At 48.0% G+C, this 25,402-nt stretch overlaps 1 protein-coding gene across 1 annotated transcript in view; it reads left to right on the top strand.

Moving 5' to 3' along the window:
• The first annotated feature begins 5,933 nt into the window (after nucleotides 1-5,933).
• Nucleotides 5,934-25,402, top strand: part of UFM1 (ubiquitin fold modifier 1) — a 32,234-nt gene continuing 12,765 nt past the window's right edge. The window contains exons 1-3 of the mRNA XM_050937360.1: nucleotides 5,934-6,017; nucleotides 6,097-6,153; nucleotides 12,099-12,156. Of these exons, the coding sequence (XP_050793317.1) occupies nucleotides 6,016-6,017; nucleotides 6,097-6,153; nucleotides 12,099-12,156 (117 nt within the window). The 5' untranslated portion in view covers nucleotides 5,934-6,015. The remainder of the gene's footprint in view (nucleotides 6,018-6,096; nucleotides 6,154-12,098; nucleotides 12,157-25,402) is intronic.

Genomic DNA, 25,402 nt, shown 5'->3' with positions numbered 1-25,402 from the left:
TTATAAGTTATAGGATTGGCTTCTGGCCTTGAGTGGCCAGCATGGAATTGCTTTAATGTAGAAGTCCCTGGGGTTTGATTGATTTATTTATTTAACCAAACTTTCCAGGAAAAAATGTCACCCTGGGATGAGATGCAGCATGTAAAATTTCAGGAAGAAGAGTTTCTTTTTGAGGAATGGGAGGGCGGGGCTGAAAATAATACAGCTCAGTGTAAGTTTAACATTACTAAGTAGATTTCAATAACGTAAAAACTTTGTACCTATCCTATTTTAATTCTACTTCCTATTGTCCTGTTTAATTTCCTTTTCAACACAGTAAAAACAGGCCTGTTTGGGTGCATATCTTTATATTACAGGCAAATGAGAAGAAAAGCGCCTTTGTTTTGCAAGCTTTAGGAGTAGCCTCCCTCTTCCTGCTTATTTTTTCACACATTAACTACAACGCCAATTATTATTTTAAAGAACTGCATTGGTTTTTTTTCCTTAATTCAAATATATTCACATCATGCCATTTAGAGCAGTATTTCTGTTGTTTTGTGGCAGGGTTTTTAAACTCTTATGCCTAACACTTTCCAGTCTGCTGGTTTATTTCTATTTATTTGTTTGAATCTCTAATATTGCCTTCCAGGTTCTGTGGTATAATTACACACTGCTAACAAAGCCAGCTAATTATCTGTGCCTCATTTCTATCACACAACACAGTCAATACCTCAAGGGTGTGTAAATAAGAAATGCACAAAACATAAATACAATAATGAACCTCCAACTCTAGAATTGCTGCCCCAAGTCTCACTCATTTGAGTAAAGAGAAGAGACTTAGTTGGGGGCAGATTTTAGGAGGTATTGTTTACATTATCTCTGGAAACAAGAAGGAATTTGCTATGAATAATTAAATTAGACATAGTATACAGCTCAAGTCCATCCCTGGCTGGATCTGTATATGGAATAACTCAATACTCCCTGGTTGGCAAATTCAGATCATATCCACTCTCCTGCTACTTAGTATTAAAAAAACCCTCTCTGGTCCACTCAAAGTAAACAATAGCAGTATAAATGAATTTAAACAAGTGTACAAGACCTAGAATGCAACGAACTAATAAAATTCCAGTGTCTGGCAACGAAAGAGCAAGCACTTCTCTGAGAACACTTTAGGTCCTGAATTTAATTTTAAATATCCCAACTCTGGGGCTTGCAACAAATGAGAAGATTATGCCACAATATAATAGATTTCATTATGAAGTTCTTTTGACATTATCTCAATGTTCCCTTTCTCAGTTTCATCCCATGAGCCCCGGTTCTTATACCTTTGTGTACCACAGTAAATTATTTCCCCCTTGGTGCTTACATCTTTGTCATCTGTTATCACGTCCCTCTGTTCAGTCACTGCTTAGCCAACTTGTACCATATTTAACTCTTTTAATCTTTCCTTATACATCTCAGCCATGGTTAACCACCTCTCAAACAATTCATCCCAGTTTGTGCCAAAGCTCCTGAAATACCCTTTCTCTTTAGTGGGATGCATTGTGAAAACCATCTAACTTAAAACTGTGTATTATTGCCTATGAGCATACCCAGTTGCCTTCTGAGCAAAAAATATTGGCAAAGTTCATGGAATCTCTGGTTCTTAAATTAGCGATTATAGAAACTCTACTTGAGATAGGGGTTTGTTTTGTTTTGTTGATGCAAAGGGTGCAGAAAGGGACCACTTGATGCTATGAATGTTCTGGTTATGGTAGAAAAGATTTATAAACCAGAAAGCTTGCACAGTGTTTCCTAAAGGTAGTCAGATTTTAGAATCATCTAAATTCCTCCTCTGGAGGTTCATTCTCCATCCACAGTCTCTCAACTCTCTCTTATCTTGTTAAACCTACCCTTGGTTGAAAACTTGAAATTACCACAGTGAATAAAAAGTGGCAGAAAAAAATAATTTTAATCTATAAACAGGCATGTAAAATTACTGTTGAAAAAAAAAACCCATAGGATGTAGTCACCACATATCTAAACAGTTGTCTCAACTAATATTCAAGGGTTTTCTAGGCTTCTAGTGATGCTACAAAATGGTTTTACTAAAAGACAGAATATTTTGAGAAGAGGAAGTGTATATATAGATATGAACCACAAACTATTCTTTGGATGGGTTAAGTTTGACAGGATAAAGTTGCCAACACTTTTGGACAGGCTTTTCCAGGAAGCACCTAGTAACCTGTTTACACCTGGCAGGGAGCATTAGCCATCATCACATTTCTGATCCTGAATTATTTTTTTTTTTTGTTACCATCCAGACAAAGAGAAGGAATCAGAAGCCATTTCATGGCTGTGTCCTGAGCCATTCCTGAGATGTGAATCTTGGATCCATTTTTTCCACCTTCTCAACGTGTCAGTTTCCTTTTCCACCTTATTTCTGCTACATCTCTTCTTTCTTTTTGCCTTCTATCCAATAAGACTACAATTCAGCAAGCTGTGACAGATTTTGCAACACTTTTGCTGTGACTAGTTTGGAAAGCGGTAAGCGATAACAAGCAGCCTAATCTGCCATGAAAAATGTACCTCCCATAAACCAGTGAGAGGAAAATAAAAGCAATTTAGACAAAAATTTGCCAGAGGAGAAAAGCCAAAATGCAGAAATGGCCAATTGGGTCACACACGGTAGCCTATGATCTTGTAACAACTGAACAACACACATCAGGGACAAAAAAGCTGCATTTGCCTATGTTTTCCTATTCTTTTCACAATTATTGTGTCAATCTGTTTTGTCCCAAGAAGAATAGATTGAATTTTTACAAACAAAAAACACCCTGAGAGCTACTACCTAAAACTTATTCTCTTCTTCTAAGCAAGAGCATTTGATACCATCCAAGAACGTCAGGCAAGGCGTTTACTTTTAAGACATTCTATATAGAGAACATGGCAATTGTTAAAATGAAGACTAATTTTGAATTTTAAAAGTTTTTAGTAGGTTCTGTTTTAGTAGGTTCTCTTCTTTTGGGTTCATTTGATGAATGTTGAAAATTTATTTTTTTGTTTGGTGAACAATCAAAACCAAGACCAAAGCAACCAAACCCAAATTATTGATAAAAGTTTGCAAATGGCACAAACATTGGGGTAATGTTACCTGGGGTTCTTTCAACCCAAAGCTCTTGGTAACTTTTACTCTGTGCAAGGTGGTGTCAGGAAATAAATCAGGGGAGTCATGGCTGGCTGATCGATAGATGGTTGGTACAAACAGGACAACACAAGAGTGCTTTCACTTAAAGCTAAACTTTACATAGTCTCAAGCACTTATACATGTCTGCAACAGGTTAGTAAAACATCCTGAACCCTCGATAATTACCAAAGCTGAGCGTGGCTTTCGAGTGGTACAGCAGCAGCCTGTCTGTCGGTGGGGAACACAAAATGCGTCCAGGAGGAGTCCAGTCCCAAAGAGTCCCACTACCTCAAACTTTCCCCCCTTATTTAGTAATAGAATGCCATGTCCCTTAAAGAAAACTTGTTAAGAACGCCATTTCAATGGTCAAGCAGGAGGTTTTCTTCTGATTATTGATTAACCCAGGTGTGTTTTTTTTTCCCCAGAGTTTTTAGCCTTGAGACCCCAACAGACACATTCCTGAGGGCACATCCTGCTCTTCTAAAATGCAACACAATTCTTATCAGGAAGGATGTGGGGTCAAGCTGCCCTTTCTGTAGCACCCAAAACCCCCTCCTCTCCTTCCTTGGATAAGCTAAGCCTGCTGATTTGGCTGCTTTTAGCAATAAGTAATAGTGGGTTCAGGCACTACAGTAGTAGTAAATAATAAAGAGGAAAGGTCACTGATTCAGAGAGATCTAGATTGCTTGGTAAACTGGGCACAAGCAAACAGTACGTCTTATAATACGGCTAAATGTAACTGTATACATCTGAGAACAAAGAATGGAGGTCATAGTTACAGGATGGGGAACTCTATGCTGGGAAGCATAAGAACAAGAGAACAGCCATACTGGGTCAGACCAAAGGTCCATCTAGCCCAGTATCCTGTTTTAGTGGCCAATGCCAGATGCCACAGACGAAAATAACAGAATAAGGAATGATCAAGTGATCCATCCATTATCGCCCATTCCTAGCTTCTCTCAAACAGAGGCTAGGGACGCCATCCCTATCCATCCTGACTAGTCTTCCATGTGTAGTGACTCTGAAAAAGATTTGGGGGTCATGGTGGATAAGCTGAACATCAGCTCCCAGTACGACACTGAGGCCAAGAGCTAACATGATCCTGGGATGACAAAACAAGTGAATCTGAAGTAGAAGTAGAGAGTCTCCATCACTTGGGATTTTTAAGAGCAGGCTGGACAAACACCTGTCAGGGACGGCCTAGATAATAGTCTGGCTTTGAGTGCAGGGGACTGGACTAGATGACCTCTCAAGGTCCCTTCCAGTTCTATGATTCTAAGTTATTTTGCAGCTCTATTTGGAACTGGTGCAATCACTGCTGCAATACTGTGTCCACTTCTGATGTCCACAATTCAAGAAAGATATCGATAAACTTCAACGGGTTCAGAGAAGAGCTATGAGAATGATTAAAGGATTAAAAAACATGCCATAGACTGATAGATTGAACGTTGAGTCTATTTAGCTTAACAAAGAAAAGGTTAAGGGGTGACTTGATTACAGTCTAAAACTACCTACATAGGAACAAATATTATGGGCTTAGTAAAAGAAGATATAGCATGATCCAATAGCTTCAAGCTAAATAAATTCAGACTGGAAATAAAGCTGCAAATTTTTAATGATAAGAATAATAAAAACATGTGGATTCTCCATCACTAACAATTTTAAAATCAAGTTTGAATGTTTTTCTAAAAAGATATGTTCTATCAATTTTTGGGGGGAGTTCTGTGGCCTATGTTATACAGTAGGTCGGACTAGATAAGCATAATAGTCCTTTCTGGCCTTGGAATTTATGAATTATTAATGCTGTGGAAGTGAGAAGAGTAACAAGTAGGATCACAAGTTATAACATTCTTACAAAAAAAAAAAAACCCTCACAAAAAGCTATCTCCAATCTTGTAATGTTCCCGCTATCCGTTCCTTCTGGAAATTTGCCTCTATTGTGGGCAAATACTGCCTGGACCCCACCTGTCTGTCCCTTCCCGATGCCTCTTTTCCTTTGCTAGATGAGCTATTGGGTTTCAGTCATCCTTTGAGCTAGCCGTCCCAACTCCACACTTGGCCCATTGGTGGCTCCAACTCTCACCTGCTTCTCTGCTCCACCAGTCCCTCCCTGTGGCCTCACAGACAGTCATAATCATAGAGTTTAAGGCCAGAAGGAACCACCAGTACTCAGGCCATTCGTCCAGTTACAAACCAGTCTACAGGCCTCTTTTGGGGTGTTTGTGCCCCATGCGATACTGAGATAACACCAGGTGTGGGTTTGTCTGGTATCAGACGGGGCCTTCCATAAAGAGAGGTGCGCTGCCCCATCACCACCACCTCACACATCATGGCAGCGGCACGACCTGCGGGGCCCCATGAGGTCACGCTGGCAGGGGCAGGCCCGCCCGGCTGCTGGAGGAACCAGACCGACTCTCGCACCGGCCCACTCAACCCCGCAAGCAATCACCCCAAGAGTTACAGCCCACAGGAGCGACCCTTGTGCCCCGGCCCCGGCCGGGCGGGGAGAGCCGGACACGCCCACAGCTGTACCGGCACGTGACTCACACCCAGGGGAGGTGAAACCCCTTCCCGCCCCTGCGGGCTGCTCCTGCCGGCTCCCCCCGCCCCGCGTGGCCTTGTCCCCCAGTCTCGGTATTTGCGCGGGCCCAGCGGCACAGGTCACCCCGGGAGCCGGGCAGGAGCCAGGCCCGGCCGCGCCTCACAGCGGCAGGACCCAGGGTAGCTGCCCCGCCGCTGCCTGACAGGGCCCCGCCCTCCGTGGCGGTTTTGTTCAGGCGGCGGCCGCGCAGCTCGGGCGGGGCGGAAGCGGCGGCGAAGGACCCCTCGGCCGGCCGGCGCGGCGGCGGTTTCTGAGCCCGGACCGGATCATGTGAGTGACACGAATCCCCTCCCGCGGCTCGGCTCGGCCCGGCCCGGCCCCTCTAACGCTCTGTCCTCTGCCTCCCCAGGTCGAAAGTCACCTTTAAAATCACGCTGACCTCGGACCCGCGGCTGCCCTACAAAGTGTGAGTGACCCCCCCGCCCCGCCGCCTCGTGCTTTGTGCGCATGCGCTGCCACCTCCATCCTCTCCTGCACCCACTGCCCGTCCTCACAGGGGCACCACTGACTGCACGGGCACTGCCCCCCGCCCTGCCCCTGGGCACCCCACACCCCCAGCCAGCCTCCTCCTGCTACCAGCCTCCCATCAATCCCCCAACTGCCCCACCCCCAGGCACTGATCTCTGCATACCCCCCCTGCCCATAGGCACCCCAGCACCCCATGCCCCCAGCCACCCCGCTCCTGGGCACTGTCCTGTACACCAGCCTCGTCCTGCTACCAACTCCCAGGCCTGCCCATGGGCACCATCCCCCCAACAGCCCCACCCCAAGACACTGATCTCTGCATCCCAGCCCCCCCTACCCTGCCAATGGTCATTGCCCCCTGCCACCGACCTCCTTGCTACCAACCTCTATGCCTTGTGCATGGGAACCACCCCACACCAGCCCTGCAATCACCCTGATGACAGGTACTGCCTCCCCCCACCAGTCCCTCCCATGCCAATGGCCACTGCTCCCTCACACCAGACCCCTTGCCATTCACCCTCCCCACTCATGGGTATTGCCCCTCACCCCCCCAACTCCTGCTGTCCTGCCTATGGGTGCCATGCCCCCTTTCACTGCCCTGCCCACTGATACAGTCTGTAACCCACCGTGAGCTGTGCCCCAAACCCACCCATCTTGCCTACAGGCACTGCCTCTGAACCCATGAGCACTGCTCCTTCCCACAGATTTCTCTGTCCACATAGACACTGCTTCAGGCCCATAGTCACAGAGTTTAAGGCTAGAAGAGACATCAGATCATGTAGTCTGATCTCTTGTATAGCATAGGTCACCAACACCACACACTAAACCAGGGGTCGGCAACCTATGGCACGTGTGCCAAAGATGGCATGCGAGCCAATTTTTAATGGCACGCTGGGGCCTGCTGGGACCCCGGTGTGTCATTAAAAATCCTGCCGATGTGGCAAACTGCAGGGTCCACGCTCCAGGGCTGGAGTGCCGGGCCAAGTGCAGCAAGCCACCGGGCCCTCCCCCACCTTCTCCATGAGCCATGCCGCCACGTACAGCGCTCTGGGGGCTGGGGCTGTGCGCTCCCGCGGGGCAGCATTTGGCTCCATGGGGAGGGAAGGATGCTTCCTGCTCATCCAGAGCCCCGCTGTCTCGTGCAGCCCCGCCCCGCCCCTCACAGCACTGCGTGCATGGCAGCAGGGCTCCGGATCAGTGGGGAACCTCATGGTAAGAGGTCCAGGGGTGGGTTGGATAAAGGGTGGGGGCAGTCAGGGGACAGGGAGCGGGGTGGGGGTGGGGCATGGGAGTCCCTGGGGTCTGTTATGGGGTGGTGGGTGGATAGGGGTCAGGGCAGTCAGGGGACAGGGAGCAAGGAGGATCCTGGGGAGGCAGTTAGGGATGGGGGGGGTCTCTGGAGGGAATGGTCAAGGGACAAGGAGCTGGGGAGGTTAGGAGTTCGGGGGGCTGTCAGGAGGTAGGGGTGTGGAGAGGGGTTGGGCAAGCAGGGAGCAGGGGGGCATTGTATGGGTCCAGAGTTCTGGGGGTCCTGTCGGGGCGAGGAGAGGTTCGATAGGCATGGGAGTCCAGGGGGTTCTGTCTGGGTGTGGGGACGTGGATAAGGGTTGGGGCAGTCATGGGATAGGTAGGCGGTAGGGTACTAGGGGGGCAGTCAGGGGACAAGGGGCAGGGAGGCTTAGATAGGGAGTGGGGTCCCAGGAGGGGGTAGTCAGGACAAGGAGCGAGGGGCTTGGGGGTTCTGGGGAGGCAGTCACCCAGCCCTCTGCCCTGAGCCCTGACCCCCCCCCACACACACACCCAGTCCTCTGCCCTGAGCCCTGCACCCCCACACACCCCCAGGCCCTTACCCTGAGCCCTGTACCACCCGGCCCTCTGCTGACTCCTTCACCCCCCCAGATGACCCCAGCCCTGACTCTGGCACCCCCACACATACCCAGCCCCCCTACCCTGACACCTGTACCCCCCTCACATGTGCCTAGCCCTCTGCCCTGACTCTTGCACCCCTCACATCTCCAGCCCTCCCCACATCCCATGCACCCTGCACATCCCCACCCTGAGCACCAAATGGGAGCCCCTGCACCCTCACTCACATTTGCACCTGCACCCCTCACACCAAATGGGAGCTGCCCAGGTAAGTGCCTCCACACCCCAACCCTGAGCTCCCTCCCTCATTCTAGCTCCTGGCCAGACCCTTCACCCCCAGCTCTGTGCTCAGTCCTCTCCCACCCTTAGCTCAGTGCAGAGAGAGGAAGAGAATGGGCCAGAACCAGGGAGAAGGTAGGTACCCTTTGTATGTGGGCATGGCCAGGATCCGAGACTGGCAGCAGGCTGAGCGGGTCCGGCAGCTGGGATCCCAGCTGGCAGGAGCCGGCAGATGGAACCACTGAGTGGCAGTGGGCTGAGCCATTCTGCCAGTCTGGGGTCCCGGCTGCTAGCCCCGCACAGCCTGCTGCCAGTCTGAGATTCTGTCTGCCAGATCCTTCCCAGCTGGGGTCCCGGCCGCAGGCCCTACTCAGCCCACTGCCGGCCTAGATGAACAGAACCCCAGACCAGCAGCGGGCTGAGCGGGCCGGCGGCGTAAGATCAACATTTTAATTTAATTTTAAATGAAGCTTCTTAAACATTTTGAAAACCCTGTTTATTTTACAATACAATACTAGTTTAGTTATATAATATATAGACTTGTAGAGAGAGACCTTCTAAAAAACATTAAAATGTATTACTGGCATGCGAAACCTTAAATTAGAGTGAATAAATAAAGACTCCGCACAGCACTTCTGAAAGGTTGCCGACCCCTGCACTAAACCCAATAACTGAAATTAGATCAAAGTATTGCAGCCCATAGGAGACTAGACTGTTGTATGCCACAGGCAGAGAACAGGAGGGACTGAACTGCGCTGATGCCAAAGGGCCCTGCAAAGGCAGAAAATTGTTTGAGAGATACCCAGGTAATCTAGGTAAGTGACCCATACCCCAGGCTGCACAGGAGTGTGAAAACCCCCTAGGTTCACTTATATGGGGTTGGGAAAGAATTTTCCCCCCGAATATGGTAGTCAGTTCGACCCTAAGCATGTGAACAAGAACAGCAGGAGTGGGTGGGTGAGATTCTGTGGCCTGCATTGTGCAGGAGGTTGGACTAGATGATCATGGTGGTCCCTTCTGACCTTAAAGTCTATGAGTCTAAGCCAGCAAAGCACACAAGAGTGAGTGCTCATGCCCCTTCAGCTTCCTTTTCTTTCCATGTGGGTATTGCCTCATGCTTATAGCTTCCTTTTCATTCCACGTGGACACTGCTCCACATCTGCTGCTTCGTCTGTGGTTACTGCCCCACACTGACTCTTCTTGTGAACGCTGCTCACCTAGCATGGCAGGATGAAGGTGACAATATGAGATTAAGATTAGTTAATGTATTGCTCTATAGAAAAGTCTAAAATAAATGAGGCAGTCTATTACTCCTAGTCCAGTACTCTGTACTAAAGATAGGGGCAAATGCAGTGATTTACAGCAATTTATAGGAAGTCCGATTATAATCTGGAAATTTAAAGCTTGTATTTGGGCAAAATTTGGTTACACAGTGGGAGATTGTTAAGCCTCTTCCACATAAACAATTCCCAAAGAGCCTCCTGGCATTGTGTAGAATTCATTTTTTTAACATACATTTTTCTGTAATTTTGGTTTCAAGTGTAGCACGGATAGAAATGGTATTCTTGTGGAGCTTGTTTATTAAATAGTTATTTTAATTGATGTTTTTGTGTAGTTTACTAAGGCCATGTTCACACCACACAGTTTTGTCGACATAAGGCAGCTTATGCCAAACTATCTATGGAAGTGTACACACTGCAGTACTCCTGCCATTTTAACTTGCCTGCTACGCCTACATAATAAAACCACCTCGAGGAGAGACATAACACTTAGATTAACACAGTGTCAGTGTAAACACTGTGTTGCTTATGTCACCATAAATGGCCTCCAGGAGGCATCCCGCAGTACCCACCATGACCACTCTAGTCATCGTTTTGAACTCCACTTCCCTGCAGCCAGGTACACAGGTGAACAGTCCTTTCCAGGTAAAGCCCTGGGAAGTTTAGAACTTGCTCTTCCTGTTTGCTCCATGTGGAGAACTCGCATAGTAATTGCCCAGATTAGCATGCCAGCTCTGTGCAGCAAACACACTCCTGCCTGGAGGTGGTGATCTCCTGGGTCCGTGGGAAGAGGAGGCTGTGCAGGCACAGCTCCAATCCAGCTGCAGGAACTTGCTTGGAGCATGGAGGGGAATGGGGAAGAGCTATGATAGCGGACACAGCAGTGCTGTGTAAAACTCAAAGAGCTGAGGCAGGCATAGCAGAAGACATGGGAGGCAAATAGTTGCCTCTGGTGCAGAGCTGCAGACTTGTTGCTTCTATAAGGAGGTGGCTGGAGTCAGGGTGGTGGTGAATAGCGCTCCTTCTCCCCCACTGAGCTCCTCTTATAGCCTGGTGTTCATAACACACGGCGCAATAGTGAAGAGCGGTGCAGGTTTCGTGCTTTCCGACACAGATGTCTGGCTCACAGGTTACCAGAGCAGTCGAACAGCACTGCAAATCTAGTAGGATGCTCATGGAATGATGGGTTTTTGAAGACTGTGTCATGTGATGCTGAACTTGCCACCATGAGGCATTGCAAGCTCTTCCCAAAACAGCCTGGGGCGAACAGTACAGTGAGATAGCTACCCTGGATATACTGCTTTCTGCGTCGATGTAAGAGCTGCTACTATGAATGTGCTCCACTGACACATGGAGCATAGTGTGGACATGCAACAGCAATTTAATTACCGCAGTGGTTGTACATTGACTTAACCTTGTAGTGTAGACATAGTCTAAGTAATAATAATTTATATATGGTCTAAAATGAGTGGTATTCCTTATAACTAAGTAAAGTTTAAAAATGTGCCGAATTAGGGTGTGGTTCAATGATACTTGGTTCTGATCTGGCTGAATATAAATTGTTTTATTACTGTCACCTGGACAATACTTTACAGATGCACAAAAGGGGAGCTCTTAGCTTCTTCCACATCATGCTGATGTGTTCTTTATAAATGGTATACCGCTTTATACTTCTGATCTGTTTATCTAGGTATCATCACTGTGGTCTGGAATGACATACAGGGCTCATCATTAATCTGTATGATGTAGCGCTGAGGCCAGGTCTACACTACAAACTTACATGGGTATAACTACATCATTCAGGGATGTGAAAAATGCACATCTCTCAGCAATATAGTTATACCAACCTAAACCCCAGTATAGACAGCGTCCTTCTGTCGACATAGCTGCTGCCTCTTGAGGAGATGGATTAACCATGCCAACAGGAGAAGGTCTTACGTCAGTGTAGTAGCGTCTTCACTAAAGCCCTGAGTTCATAACTGTGACCATATTGCTCATTGTGTTGGTACCACAATATGGTTTTTGAGGTCTTATCATTAAATCAGTGGTAGTACTCATGGTATTAAACACCATCCCCCATAGGAAGTGTTTGCAAGACCAGGCTGCTCGTAGGGGAAAGTTGAATATGTAATCTCACACACTCCAAAAGATATGGAGACTAGATACTGGGAAGTCTTCCACAATTCTTATGTGGTAGACATGTTGACATCACTTCTTCTGGAATGCCTGTAATAATGTATTTAAAAATAAAAAGTTCAGTTATTTTTTTTGCAATGTGCCAGTCTTCTTTCAGTGTTCTGGGCCCTGATCTAGCAGAGCATGTAAGTACATGCTTAACTTAAACTGCAGGAGCACTCTCATTGATTTCAGTGAAATTATAATCAATAACTTTAGGACCATTGGAATTGGTCTCTAATTTGGTCTAGAAATCATGTTTTCTATTAACTTTTCTTTGTTTCAGGTTAAGCGTGCCTGAAAATACACCTTTCACAGCTGTCTTGAAGTTTGCTGCAGAAGAAGTAAGTTTTGAATTGTGACAATGTTTACATCATTAACCAAAGAGTTAAATTACAAGACTTGTATGCATTTTTGTGTGAAATTATAGATGGCTGGGGCAAGAATGAGTCATGTTGGAAGTTTGCTTTTATTGAAAAAGCTAATTGGAGTTTCATCAAGGCAGTTACATATTTATTTTTTCTTAAAGTAATAAAAAATATCTGATCCATACTTATAACATGGGTATAAAATGTGTGTGTATGATTTACAAATATATAGAGATAGAAAATAGGAAATAAACATTAAGTTAATGAAAGAGAGTAACCTGGAAAGCAGTAATTCTGAAATTCTGGTAGTGATTGTGGACAACAAAATGTTGTTGGCTTTTTTGCTATAACACATTTAACTTGTTTTGGGCTGCGTATGAGGAAGTGCTGCATCACAGTTCAGTGGGGAAATGGTGTATCTCTACTTGGCTTTGGTGGATCTACACCTGGAAAGTTATGATATTTTGAACATTCCCTTGCTCAAGGGAAAGTGATCATTTGGAGGGATTTCAAATAAAGTAAAAATGACGAAGGGGCTGGAAGAAATGTGAAGAAAGAGCAAGAGAAATGTATTTAAATTGCTAAGTGATGATTAAGGTGAAGGCATAGCTTATAAATATTTGAAGGGTATAAATTACAAGGAGTAGTAAAGAAGGATGGTCCAGAGTTGAAGGTGTCAGGTTGAGATTTGGGAGACTTCCTGTGCGATTTTGAGCAAGTTACTGATGGCTTGCCATGGTAGGAAAGTTTATACCAGTATAAAGTAAGATGTGAATTTAGGCTGTGTCTACACTGCCACTTTCAGTGCTTAACCTTTAGTCATTCAGGGGTGTGAAAAAAACACTCTCCTTAGTGACAAAAGTTTTAGGACTGAAAAGCGCCAGTATGGACAGCACTTTATCGCTGGGAGCTGCGCTCTCAGCAATAAAGCTACCACCCCTCATTAGCAGTGGTTATTTTTTGTTGCTGGGAGAGCTCTGTCAAAGTTAGAATCAGGACTCACAATTTGTCAGACCACTCTGTTTTATTAGCACAGCGCTCTGCCAATAACATTCAGAATATGTGAGCGGCCATGCAAGGCCAAAACAGTCTTATTTATACAGATAAAAGAGCGGGAATCAGACAAAGGAACAAAGAAAGCAAAACTGTAAAATTCACCTGGGGCACAGCATGCATATCCTACTTCCTTACTAACTCTTTATGGATCTGAGGCTAATACTTCACCAATTGCCCTTAAATGGTGCAATTGTTCTATGTGAATGTCTGTATTCCTGACACCTGGATTGCAGCATTCCAACAGTTTTTCTTAAAGGTACAGACAGCATTTCTTTAATCCTTTCTATTTTCACAATATAATTCATTCTACTTTCACAGCTCTCCCTCTTCGACTAGTATACCCTTAAACTAATATAGTTATACCAGTATAACTCCCCGTGTGGACACTCTTATTAAGAAATAAGAGTGTCCACACAGGGAGTTATACTGGTATAACTGGTGTGTGTGTGTGTATGTGTGTATATATATATATATATATAATATAAAAAAAAACTGGTATAACTATATAACTACAAGAAGCTATACCCGTGTAATTGTGTCAGTTTAACTATACTGTTATAATTGTATCAGTATAACTGGTAAAACAGTCCTGTATAGTCAGACCCTTATTCTCTCTCTGTTAAATGGCTAAAAATAACAGTATGGCTGCAGTGGCTCAGGCTAGCTGCTCAAGTACAATCACACATTACTCCTTGGAAAATGTACTAGAAGAAATAATAGTGTATTGGCAGCGGGAATAGACTTGATGACAGAGGACATTCCATATTAGAAAGGGTTTGCCAGTATAGCTGTTCAGGCAGATCCTCTTATCCGGAGATGCAGTTTGACCAGCAAAGAATGCTTTTGCCAGTATAGCTTATACCAGTTCCCATAAGTTATACTGGCAAAATGACTGTTTTGGTGGTATAACTGCATTCAAAAAGTGTAGACCAGACTTTTATAGGCCTTTTCCATTTCTGAGGCTTTCGTGTACACTAGCAGCCCATGCTTTAAAAACCATCATGTTAGGAAGGATTAGTTATTAAAATAGTCCCATTAAACAAGATACAGTTTCAACTAGTGTGTATTTATGTACTTTGGATCATGCCTTTTGAAATCAATGGGAGTCTTTCTGTTGACATCAGTGGGCTTTGAATCATCCCCTTTGTGTAGGTTTACAACCTAGAGGGATAATTACAGCTGTTTTCAGGAGGCTTAGTGGGAAAATGAAGAACAATTGTTGTAGTGGGCTCTTGTACCCCACATATAATTAGTGTTCAGTTATATAAATCCACTTAGCGCACGCACACACACAAAAACCATTTTATTTTTAAAAGATAGGTTTTGATACTTCTTTAGGTTTTTTTGGAAGCCACCTATAATACAATGTGACAAGATTTCGCTCTTTCACACTCTGGTACAAGGATCTATTATGGGGAGGAGGAAATAGTGAAATGATTGCTTTTCAGAATACTGCATTGTCTTTGGTTGTTATTATTTATAATATTTATTTGTACTACAGTAGGGCCAACTGGCCCTAGTCATGAACCCAAGACACCAGTGTGCTAAGTGCTATACAAACATAGAATAAAAAGACTTTGCTTCCTTGCTTATTAGCTACATTCTTTGGGGAAGGGGAGAGATGTAATTTAATTTTTAATTCAGACCACAGGTACTGCATGTATTTGGCATTGAAAAGAACAAGACCTGATTTCTGACTATACTCCATGAAACCCTATTGTAATGCTAACTCAGTCATTTGAATAGATGAATCATTTGTTTACTGTGGAGGGAATTTTTAAAGATAACATACAGAATATCTTGTAGCCCCTCAGAATAAACATTCTAGTGCTCTTTTAGAATTTTAAAAAAGCATTGTTTACATGTTTCTAGCGGTAGAGAAGTAAATAATTTTTACTTGGGCATGCTATCTGAAATATGTAGATATTTTGTTCAGATTATTAAGATGTTATCAATTATTAAATATAGTATGAATAGGTTTCATAAGAGTAATGTTTTTAATACTATACCTTTTAAGATTATTACCTCTTTTGACTGAGCTGTTAGCCCAATTTGGGGTGTTGCAGGTAGGAGGAGAAATTGATGACAAAGACAGGTATTTTCTTTGATCCAATCTTTGGTTTACAAAAAGTATACATAAAGTCCTGTTTTCCTGAATACAATAGGAATCAAACAGCAGGAGACAGTTTCTTTACTTGCACTTCCATACCTGCCTTGCCACCAGCACTCTGCCTAGATAGAAAGCTAAGAAAGAAAACTATCAGGGCCACATTACCAGCACTTCTGTTACTTTTGGCTTTCTTGCTGCTTTGGTCTCTCTGTCCTACTTCTCTCGCTTTCGCGCTCTCTCTCGGTCTCTCACACACATGCAGTCTCTCTCTCTTTCTCTTTCTTAAACAATGCTCAGCTGAGCCCCGGTCCACATAGTTCATGTTCCTGAGTAGCTTGGACGTGCCTTTGTTTTGACTGGAGACATGGGCCTATGTTTAGGGTGGAGTCAGCTTTGTTGTTTCAGCCACCTGATTACAATATCGTCTTTGTATTTATCCTGAATATACAGCAGATGATTATGCCTGACCCATAACAACAACGTTTAACTCAGCCCATAGCAATATGATTTTTTTTTGGTATGACTCTGTGAAGCAAATATTGAAGCCACGATTTAACCATTCTTTTTATACCTAAGCATTATTTTGCCACAAATATTGCAAAGAATACAAATTTGGACATTTCTACAATAAACATGGTGTTTGCTTGCAAAAAGCATGTTTCTGTAATATCAGATATTATATCGGTTTGAAATATAGGCATTCCCGCAAAAAAGATCTTGATCTGGCTCCTCCTTCTTTTAACGGAGCAGGATCAATCCCAAATCCGTATTACGGACACAAAAACTCTGTTAAAAACAAGTTACAAAGTCAAGCATTCAAAAGTTAGAAACTGCTTGTGCAAACTAAATTTAGCTGCCTCCCCCTCCCCCAGTTATGATAGTTTTTCATTACATGATCACATACTATTTTTTCCACTGGATTGCTCCCTCATTCAATGCACATCTTTTGTTCTGGAGATGAATCAGGACAGTGTAGTAAAGGAGGCTGTTGTCTGTAGGATCCCTTCCTCATTTGTTGCAGAAGTTGAAAAGTAATGAATAATGCAGGGAACTGGATAAAGAGAGGATGGTTTCATGGTTAAGGCAGCTGGATTCTATCCCTGCTTCTGTGACAGAGTTCTTGTGTGATGCTACCGTGCAAGTCACTGAGACCAAACCTTTCAGATGTGGTCACTAATTATGTGTTCCTCATTTTCTGCATTTGAGATCTTGGGCCTGTTTTACAAAAATGCTGATCACTCACAACTGCACTTGAAGTCCGGGAGAGCTGTACTTGAATATATAAAATGATATGAAAAGTTAGGTACTTTCAAAAATCAAATCCTAGGCATCTCAGCTTGGACACCAAAAATTGGTGGGTACTTTTTACCTTCCTGTTTCTGTGCCTCAGCTCCCCATCATAAAATGGAGATAATTACACTCTGTCACCTCACAGGGGTGTTTGTGAAGGTAAATTAATTTTATGAAGCACTCGTATATGAGAGTGGTGAGGGCCATAGAAAAATTCGTGCAGATATCTTCAGAGCAGGGTTTGAATGTTGTGGGTTTAATGAGGTCTGTGGCCACACCTTACATTAAAAAAGATTAATACAAAGTATTGTTATAGCTGTCCATCCAGTGCACTGCATGAGACAGGGATCGATGGTAAAAAGAGTATGTGATCATGTAATTAAAGGCTGTGTAGTAATGCATATGCACAAGGGAGCTCAATTAAGGTTACACTGGAAACTTTAATTGAGGCATTTCCTAACTGTTAAGTGCATGACTTTGCAATCTGAATGGTTTTTTAGTATAATTTTTGTGAATGTGAGTAATTTCCTATCTTTTTAAACAAGCAAAATGAACAAACATAAATTCCATCATATGGATACTCAATGATTTATCAACCAGATTGAATCCTATAGATCCACCATGCAAATCTCTGCCACCTGAGCTAACAAAGTAACTGATAGTAGTAGTAAGTTGTCATCCTCTGTGTGGGCCAGCAGTAAATGGGGATGAGACACTTTGCCAGTAGGTTTCACACACACTTTCAGACAGCAGAAGACTGTTGGGATAGGAACCTTGGGTTCCATTTCAAGCTCTGGAGAGGAGTGAGCTCTAGTGGGAACAGACTCTTCTTGTTTCCCCAACGTGACCCCTTATGCCCCCCCCCCCAGCCTGTCCCAGTCTCTCTTCTCTTGCTTGTCCAGTCCATCTCTACTCCTCAGGCTTCTCATTCAAGTCCCAGCTTCCTTTTCCAGCTGGTTCTAATCTACCCCTCTGGTCTTGCTATCACAGTTCCAAATTTCCCCTCCCAACATCCAGTCTCATTCTCCTTGTCCAGTCAGTCCCAGTCCAGCCCCAATCTCCCCATCCAATCTGTCTGTCTCCTCTCTCCTTCCACTGGCTCTCAGTTCTAGTCTCCCTCCCTGCATTCATCATCTAATCCCAGTCTCCCACCTTCTCACTTTTCCCAGGATCCCCCACTGTCTTATGCCATGCTCTTTGCCCAGAAAATGCAAGTTCTTTCCTCACAACCCATATCTTTCTCAGATCTGTCTCCCCTTCCCCCAGCACACACACTCTGATTCCTAGATCCAGCCTTCTTGTTCAGTCTCCCTCCTCCCCCCACTTCCTCATCTCGTGTTATCTCAGTGTCTTCCCGCCACAGTTCCCAGTCGTAATCTCTTTATTCAACCAGTTCCAAACTGCCCTTCCTTTCTACCCAACCAATTAAAGCCTTCCCTTTCCCTGCCCCCCATAGCTTCCATTTCAAGCTTCCTCTCCCTTTCATCCCCAGTCACCTCCCACCCACCCTGCACTTGCTCAGACAATTCTGGTTTTCTCTGCCCCCTTCAGCCACAGTCTTGCCAGACTACTTGTCCGAATCTCCTCTTTTCTCTCCCCAAGTCCACTTTGTGTCTGCTCTGCTTTTGAATTTGGCAGTTTCCACCTTCTTACTGGCTGAGTTCCAACAGAGGTGGCGCTGAGAGCACAGTACAGGCTGGCTTCTTGCTCTCAGTTCCAGTGCCAAACTATACTGCAACTCTAGCCATTTCCGGGAAAGTCCAGCTTCTCTTCTGTAGCCTTGTGCTGGAAGGAAGCATGTTCAGTCATTCACTAGAGATGGTGCATATACGGACCAGTCATATAGGAGATGTGAGAAGATGGATGTTCAGTTGCTCTTTGGGGATAGCCAACAGTATCCTTTCCGTTACATACAGTTGGTGCATGAATTCAGGGGCTCCTTGGAACAGTAGCAAATAATGAGTAACATTGGGAGCCCTATAAGCACTGACTACTGCTGCTTTCCCCTTTCATCCCAGATGTCATAGACTTAGGCCGTGTCTACACTACCTCTTATGTCGGCAAAACTTATGTCACTCAGGGTTGTGAAAAAAACACCTCCCTGAGCAACATAAGTTTTGCAGCATAAGTGGTAGTGTGCACAGCGCTATGTTGGTGGAGTGAGCTTCTCCCATCAACATAGCTACCATTGCTCGTTGAGGTGGTTTTATTATGTTAACAGGAGAACCACAGAATCATAGAACCATCGGGTTAGACGGGGCCACAAGAGTCATGTAATCCTGCATCTTGGCCAAGGGTTAGATTTGTTGTGTCTAAACCATCCAAGAATGATGATTATCCAGCCTACTTTTGAAAACATCCAGTGAAGGAGCTTCCATGACCTCCCTAAGCAATCTGTTCCATTGTCCTATTGTTCTTACAGTTTGGAAATTTTTCCTGAGATTTAATCTAAATCTGCTCTGCTGTAGCTTGAACTCATTGCCTCTTGTCCTGCCCTCTGTGGCAAGAGAGAACAACTTTTATTATGGCAGCCTTTCAACTATTTGAAGACCGCTGTCATGTCCCCCTCTTCATCTCCTCTTTTCCAGAACAAACTTACCCAGTTCCTTCAGCCTTGGCTCATATGGCTTGCATTCCATCCTTTTGATCATCTTTATCGTTTGCCTCTGGATCCTTTCCAGTTTCTCCATATCTTTTCTATACATAGGTGAACAAAATTGGACACAATGCTCCAGCTGAGGCCTAACCAGCGCCGAGTAGAGCAGTACTGTCACTTCCCATGACTTGCATGCAATGCCTGTGTTAATGCAACCTAAAATTGCATTTACTTTTTTTGCAACAGCATCACATTATTGGCTCATGTTGTGGTTGTGATCCACCACAACTTCCAGATCCTTCACAGCAGTGCTGCTACCAAACCAATTATCCCCTACTCTGTATTTGTGCATTTGATTTTTCTTCTCTAATTGTAGCACCTTGCATTTGTCTTTGTTGAATTTCATTTTGTTGTCTATAGCCCAGATCTCCCATTTATCAAAATCCCTTTGAATTTAAGCTCTATCCTCCAAAGTGTTTGCAGCCCCCAATAGCTTTGTGTCATCTGCCAATTTGAACAGGATGCTCTCTTTTCCTACATCTAGGTCATTAATAAAGATGTTAAATAACTCTGGACCCAGAACAGATCCCTGTGGAATCCCTCCTGAGACCTCTTTCCAATCTGACATCATTCATTCATAGCTACTGTCAAGTATAATGTCCAAATCTGGACCTTAGCGTCCAGGATATGGGTACTAGCATAAAGTCTTCTAAGCTTAATTACCAGCTTAGATTCTGTAGCGCTGCCACCAATCAGGAATTTTTAGGGCCTGATATCCTCTGATTCCCCCCAAAACCTTCCCAGGGGACCCCAAGACCCAGATTCCTTGAGTCTCACAACAAAGGGAAATAAACCATTCCCTTCTTCCTCCCAGCTCCTTCCCGCCCTGGGAACACTAGGAGATCGCCTGATTCAACTTCTTGAATCACCACACTGAGAGGAGTGTTACCTTCCCCCTCACCCAGAGGCAATACAAGCTGTGTGAATATAACACAAAGAGAAAATTTATCTTTCCCTTCTCCCCACCAGTTTCCTGGTGAGTACAGACACAATTCCCTTGAAGCTTAACTAGGAGAAAAAAAAATCAAACAGGTCTTAAAAAGCAAAACTTTTAATAAAAAAGAAAGAACAAAGTAAAAGGTTTATCTCTGCACTTTAGATGGTAAACAGTTACAGGGTCTTTTAACTTATAAACAATAGAAAGAAACTTTCTCTGGCAGAAACACAATTTAAGCTACTTCCAGCAAGTACACATATGCAAATAAGAAAACAAATTAAAAGACTATAACCGCCCTTTTTCTTACTCACAATTCTGAATAGATAAGAGACTGTAGCAGGGAGATTGGCAGAAACCTGGTTGCACCTCTAGTCCCGTCCAGGACCCAGAGAGAACAAAGCCAAACCCCAAACCCACAAACAAAGGCTTCCCTCCATGAGATTTGAAAGTATGTTGTCTCCTGATTGGTCCTCTGGTCAGGTGTTTGCAGGTCACTGTTTGTTAACCCTTTATAGGTGAAAGAGACATTAACCCTTAGCTATCTGTTTATGACAGCTACTCTTTGTGGTTGTTTAACTACCGATGCGGTCCGAGCCGCCGGGTGATCCCTGCCCCGCGGCCCAGCTGTTCGCTGGCCTGGGGGGCCCCACCACGTGCTCTGGCCGTTGCTGCCGGCGCCGCCGGAAGACCCCTGCCCTGCGCCCCAGTTGCCGCTGCCTGGGCAACCCGGCCAGTCCCTTGGCGTGCTCCAGCCGCCGCTGCTCGGGCCGGCGGGGGATCCTCGCCCCGCACCCCAGCCGCCGCTGCCTGGGCGTCCCCACAGCGTGTCTCTTCCGCCGCTGCTTAGGCCGCTGGGGGACTCCTCTCCCGCGTCTGGGCTGGCGCGTCCCGGGGGGCCCCGCGGTATGTCTCCGCCGCCGCTGCTCGGGCTGCCGGGGGACTCCTGCCCCGCGTCTGGGCTGCCACTGCCCGGGGAGCCCCGCGGCGTGTCTCCACCGCCGCTGCCCGGGCCGCTGGGGGACTCCTGTCCCGCGCCGCCGCTGCCGCTGCTGCCGGGGGAGCTCCACTGGGCCCCCCGGCTGCTCGGGCCACCGGAGGAAGCGGGCCCCGTGCCCAAGCCCCCGCCGCTCGCGGCGTCTGGGGAGTTCCTTACTATATTGCAGGAGACAAGACCCGACACCTGCCTGCAGCTCCAGGCACCAGGAGACTGCCCCACTACGTGCCGGCCATCCCAGAGGCAGAGAAATGCCCCTGCCAGACCCCGGCCACAGAGGGACCCCCTCGCTGCTCCCCAGCGACTGCGGCCGCCTAGAGCCAGCCCTACCCCTACACCTCAGCCCCAGGGGGGCTCCCCCACCACCCACCAGCAACCGCAGCCACCGAGAGACCTTGCAGACAAGCCGCTCCAGTCCGCGAGAGCCCTGACCGCTGATCACCAGACGCTCTAGCTGCCAAGAGATGTCTCTCCTGTCCTCCTGTGGTCGCGGAACACACCCCCTGCGCTCCAGCAGCTCCAGCCACTACAAGATGGCTCTCCCATCCTCATGCAGTCACCGGACACGCCTCCTACACTCCAGCTGTTGCTAGATGGCTCTCCCGTCCTCATGCGGTCACCAGACACACCTCCTGTGCTCCAGCCGCCACGAGATGACTCTCCCGCTCTCCTGCGGTCACCGGACACACCTCCTGCACTCCCACAGCTCCAGCCGCTACAAGATGGTTCGCCCGTTCTCCCACAGCCACTGGACACGCCCCCTGCGCCCCAGCAGCTCCAGCCGATTCGAAATGGCCCTGCAGCCACCGGCCACACTTCCTGCACTCCAACAGCCCCCGCTGCCTAGGGGCAACCCCCCTGACCTCCAACAGGACACCCCACGAGATGACTGCTCAGCCTTAGACACCGTCTACCTCAAGTACCCCCTTGCCGCGGATGCACTCATCTGCCCCATTTGCTGGCCGCCCCGATGCTTTCCTCTCCTCAAAGGGCTCACCAGGCACCTGAGAAGGTGCCACAACAAGACCACCGCCTTCAGCTGTGCCCTCTGCAGCCTGCCCTTTGAGTCCCAGAAGAGATGCAAGGCGCACCAGACCAGCTGCAAGAAAGTCCACACAACAGCAGCCCTGGCCCTGACCCCCCGCCATCCCGTGCCCCGGCCTGCTGCTCCTGCGCCGCGAGGGAAAAGTACAACCCCACCAGCTGCCGTTCAGAAACTTACCCTAGTCCCTGAGCCAGTGGACCAGGGCCCCGCTGTCAGGACGACGCCTGCTGCAGAAGGAGACGTCAGCCAAGCCCCTGCCAGCAGGGGTCCTGTCACATCCTCGCAGGTCGCTCGGAAGCTTTCCGAGCTGAGGCGTCTCAGTGCTCCCTCGAGGCCCATCCAGCGTGACCACCTCAAGATAGGTCAGTGCTCCACCACACGTGGCCGCCCAAAAACCTGCCCCTGGAGGCACCACCGCGGACCCGCGGACCACCCCACGAACACTAGCCACAGGGGGAGCCGACGCAACTCCCCCACCCGCACCACGAGCCACGCCCACTGGGAGAACGGGAACCACCCCCCAGACCGCTCTGCACACTACTACTGTCGCAGGGCCCACTGCCACAACCAGACCACACCACCAGTCCCCCATCATCAGACGGACCGACACGGCCCCAAAAGACGCCAGGCCGGTCCCCGCCACCAGAAGGTCACGTGCTCCCACAGATACCCACCAGATGACAACCGTGCACGAAAGACCAGGTGTCACCTCCACACCCACCAACCCGAACCAAGTCCCACCAGCAACCAACAACGGTGCTACCCCACCGGTGACTCTGCCTCAGGAACCAACCGAAAGGCCCCCTGAGCCGCAAGTGAGGCAACCTGTCGATCACACGGCAAACCCGCTGCCCACACTGGTCGAAGAACCCGAGCAACAGCGGCCGAAGGATAGGCCAGCCACACCTTGGCAGGCCGCCTGGATTGAGGAGCTCCAAGCGGCAGCTTCCTTCGAGGACTTTGACTTGCTCATCGACAGGCTCACCCGCGAGCTAACTACAGAGGCTGCCTCAAAGAGGGCACCAAACCAAGCGACCACCCGGCCTGCCTTCAGACGGCCCATCCCGAATCATGGCACCACCTCCAGAGGAGCTAGAAGAAGGAACACCAGCCGTCGCTACGACCCGGCAGCAGCCTCCAAGATCCAGAAGCTGTACAGAACGAACCGCCTCAAGGCTGTAAGAGCGGTCCTCAACGGCCCCCTGTCCTACTGCATGATCCCGCCCGAGCGCCTCTACAGCTACTTCCTTGGAGTATTTGGTGGCAAACCCAGAAACGACGCACAGCGCCCGGAGTGCCTCCGCCTCCTGCCCCACATCACCAATACAGGCGACCTAGAGACTGACTTCACGCCTAAGGAGGTGGCAGCCAGGCTTTCCAGAACAAAGAACACGGCACCTGGAAAGGACGGCATCCCCTACAGCCTGCTCAAGAAGCGAGACCCTGGCTGCTTCGTGCTCTCTGGCATCTTTAATCTGTGCCGGCTCTTTGGCAGGTCTCCCACCTCCTGGAAGAGGGCCATGACTGTCCTGATTCACAAAAAGGGCGAACGAGACGACCCCAGCAACTGGAAACCCATCTCCCTCTGTTCCACGATGTACAAACTGTACGCCAGCTGCCTGGCAGCCAGGATCACGGAGTGGGCAACAGCCGGGGGAGCCATCAGCCCAGCACAGAAGGGCTTCATGCCGTCAGAGGGGTGCTACGAGCACAGCTTCCTGCTCCAGACCGTTCTCCAGATGACCAAGAGGGCGTGGAAGCAGTGCGCAATAGCGTGGCTCGACCTGTCCAACGCCTTCGGGTCCATCCCCCACCACCACATCTTCAGCACGCTACGGGAGTTTGGGATGCCAGAGACCTTCCTTGGCCTGATCCGGGAACTCTACGAGGATTGCAGCACCACCATCCGCTCGGTAGAAGGAGAAACCGCCAAGATCCCAATCCACAGCGCCGTGAAGCAAGGCTGCCCCATCAGCCCAATCATCTTCAACCTCGCCATGGAGCTGCTCTTGCGGGCGATCTTGGACTGCGCTGACGGCCTCGACCTGCATGGCGAGAGGGTGAGCATCTTGGCCTATGCGGATGACCTGGTCCTAATCGCGGATGACCCCAAGAGGCTCCAGAGCATGCTCAACACTATCGGGGGAGTCGCGGACTGGACGGGACTCCGCTTTAATGCCAAGAAGTGCGCATCCCTCCATGTCGACGGGAGCAAGAGAGACTCGGTGCAGACGACGGAGTTCCAGATCCAGGGCAAGTCTGTCGTTCCCCTGGCAGAAGGACAGGCGTACCAACACCTCGGCACGCCGACTGGTGTCCGCGTCCGGCAGACCCCTGAGGACACCATTTGGGAGATCCTACAGGACACTGCCAAGATTGACGCATCCCTGCTGTCGCCGTGGCAGAAGATCAACGCCCTCAACACTTTCCTGATCCCCCGCATCACCGTCGTCTTAAGAGGTTCTGCCGTGGCAAAAGTGCCCCTCAACAAGGCAGACAACACCATCCGGCAGCTGGTTAAGCAGTGGCTGTCCCTGCCCCAGAGAGCCAGCAACGAGCTCATATACATTGCCCACAGGCACGGTGGTGCCAACGTCCCCCGCATGGGTGACCTCTGCGACATTGCGGTCGTCACGCACGCCTTCCGCCTCCTGACGTGCCCGGATGCCATGGTAAAGAACGTTGCAGCGGCCGCCCTACACACCGTCATCGAGAAGCGAATTGGCAGGCCTCCCTCCGGGCCGGATGTAGCCACTTTCCTGAGCGGCTCCCTGGACGGCGAATTCGCCCGGGACGGGGGCGACATTAATTCGCTGTGGTCCCGCGCCCGCAACGCCACGCGCCGGCTGGGAAAACGACTGGGCTGCCGCTGGATATGGAGCGAGGAACGACAGGAGCTGAGAGTCTTGGTGCCACGAATCGAGACAGAGGGCAACACCATCGTCAGCCCCGGAGCCAGAGGCGTGCTGGAGAAGTCACTGAAGGCCGCTGTCCACGCGCTCTACGTGGACACCCTGAGGAAAAAACCCGACCAGGGCAAGGCCTTTGAGGTGACCAGCAAGTGGGACTCCAGCAGCCACTTTCTCCCTGCAGGCAGTTTCACCCGTTTCGCCGACTGGCGGTTCATATACCGC

The sequence above is a fragment of the Gopherus flavomarginatus genome, chromosome 1 (assembly GCF_025201925.1).
Source record: "Gopherus flavomarginatus isolate rGopFla2 chromosome 1, rGopFla2.mat.asm, whole genome shotgun sequence".
Taxonomy (NCBI): domain Eukaryota; kingdom Metazoa; phylum Chordata; order Testudines; family Testudinidae; genus Gopherus; species Gopherus flavomarginatus.
This window is presented reverse-complemented; position numbering and strand designations above follow the sequence as displayed.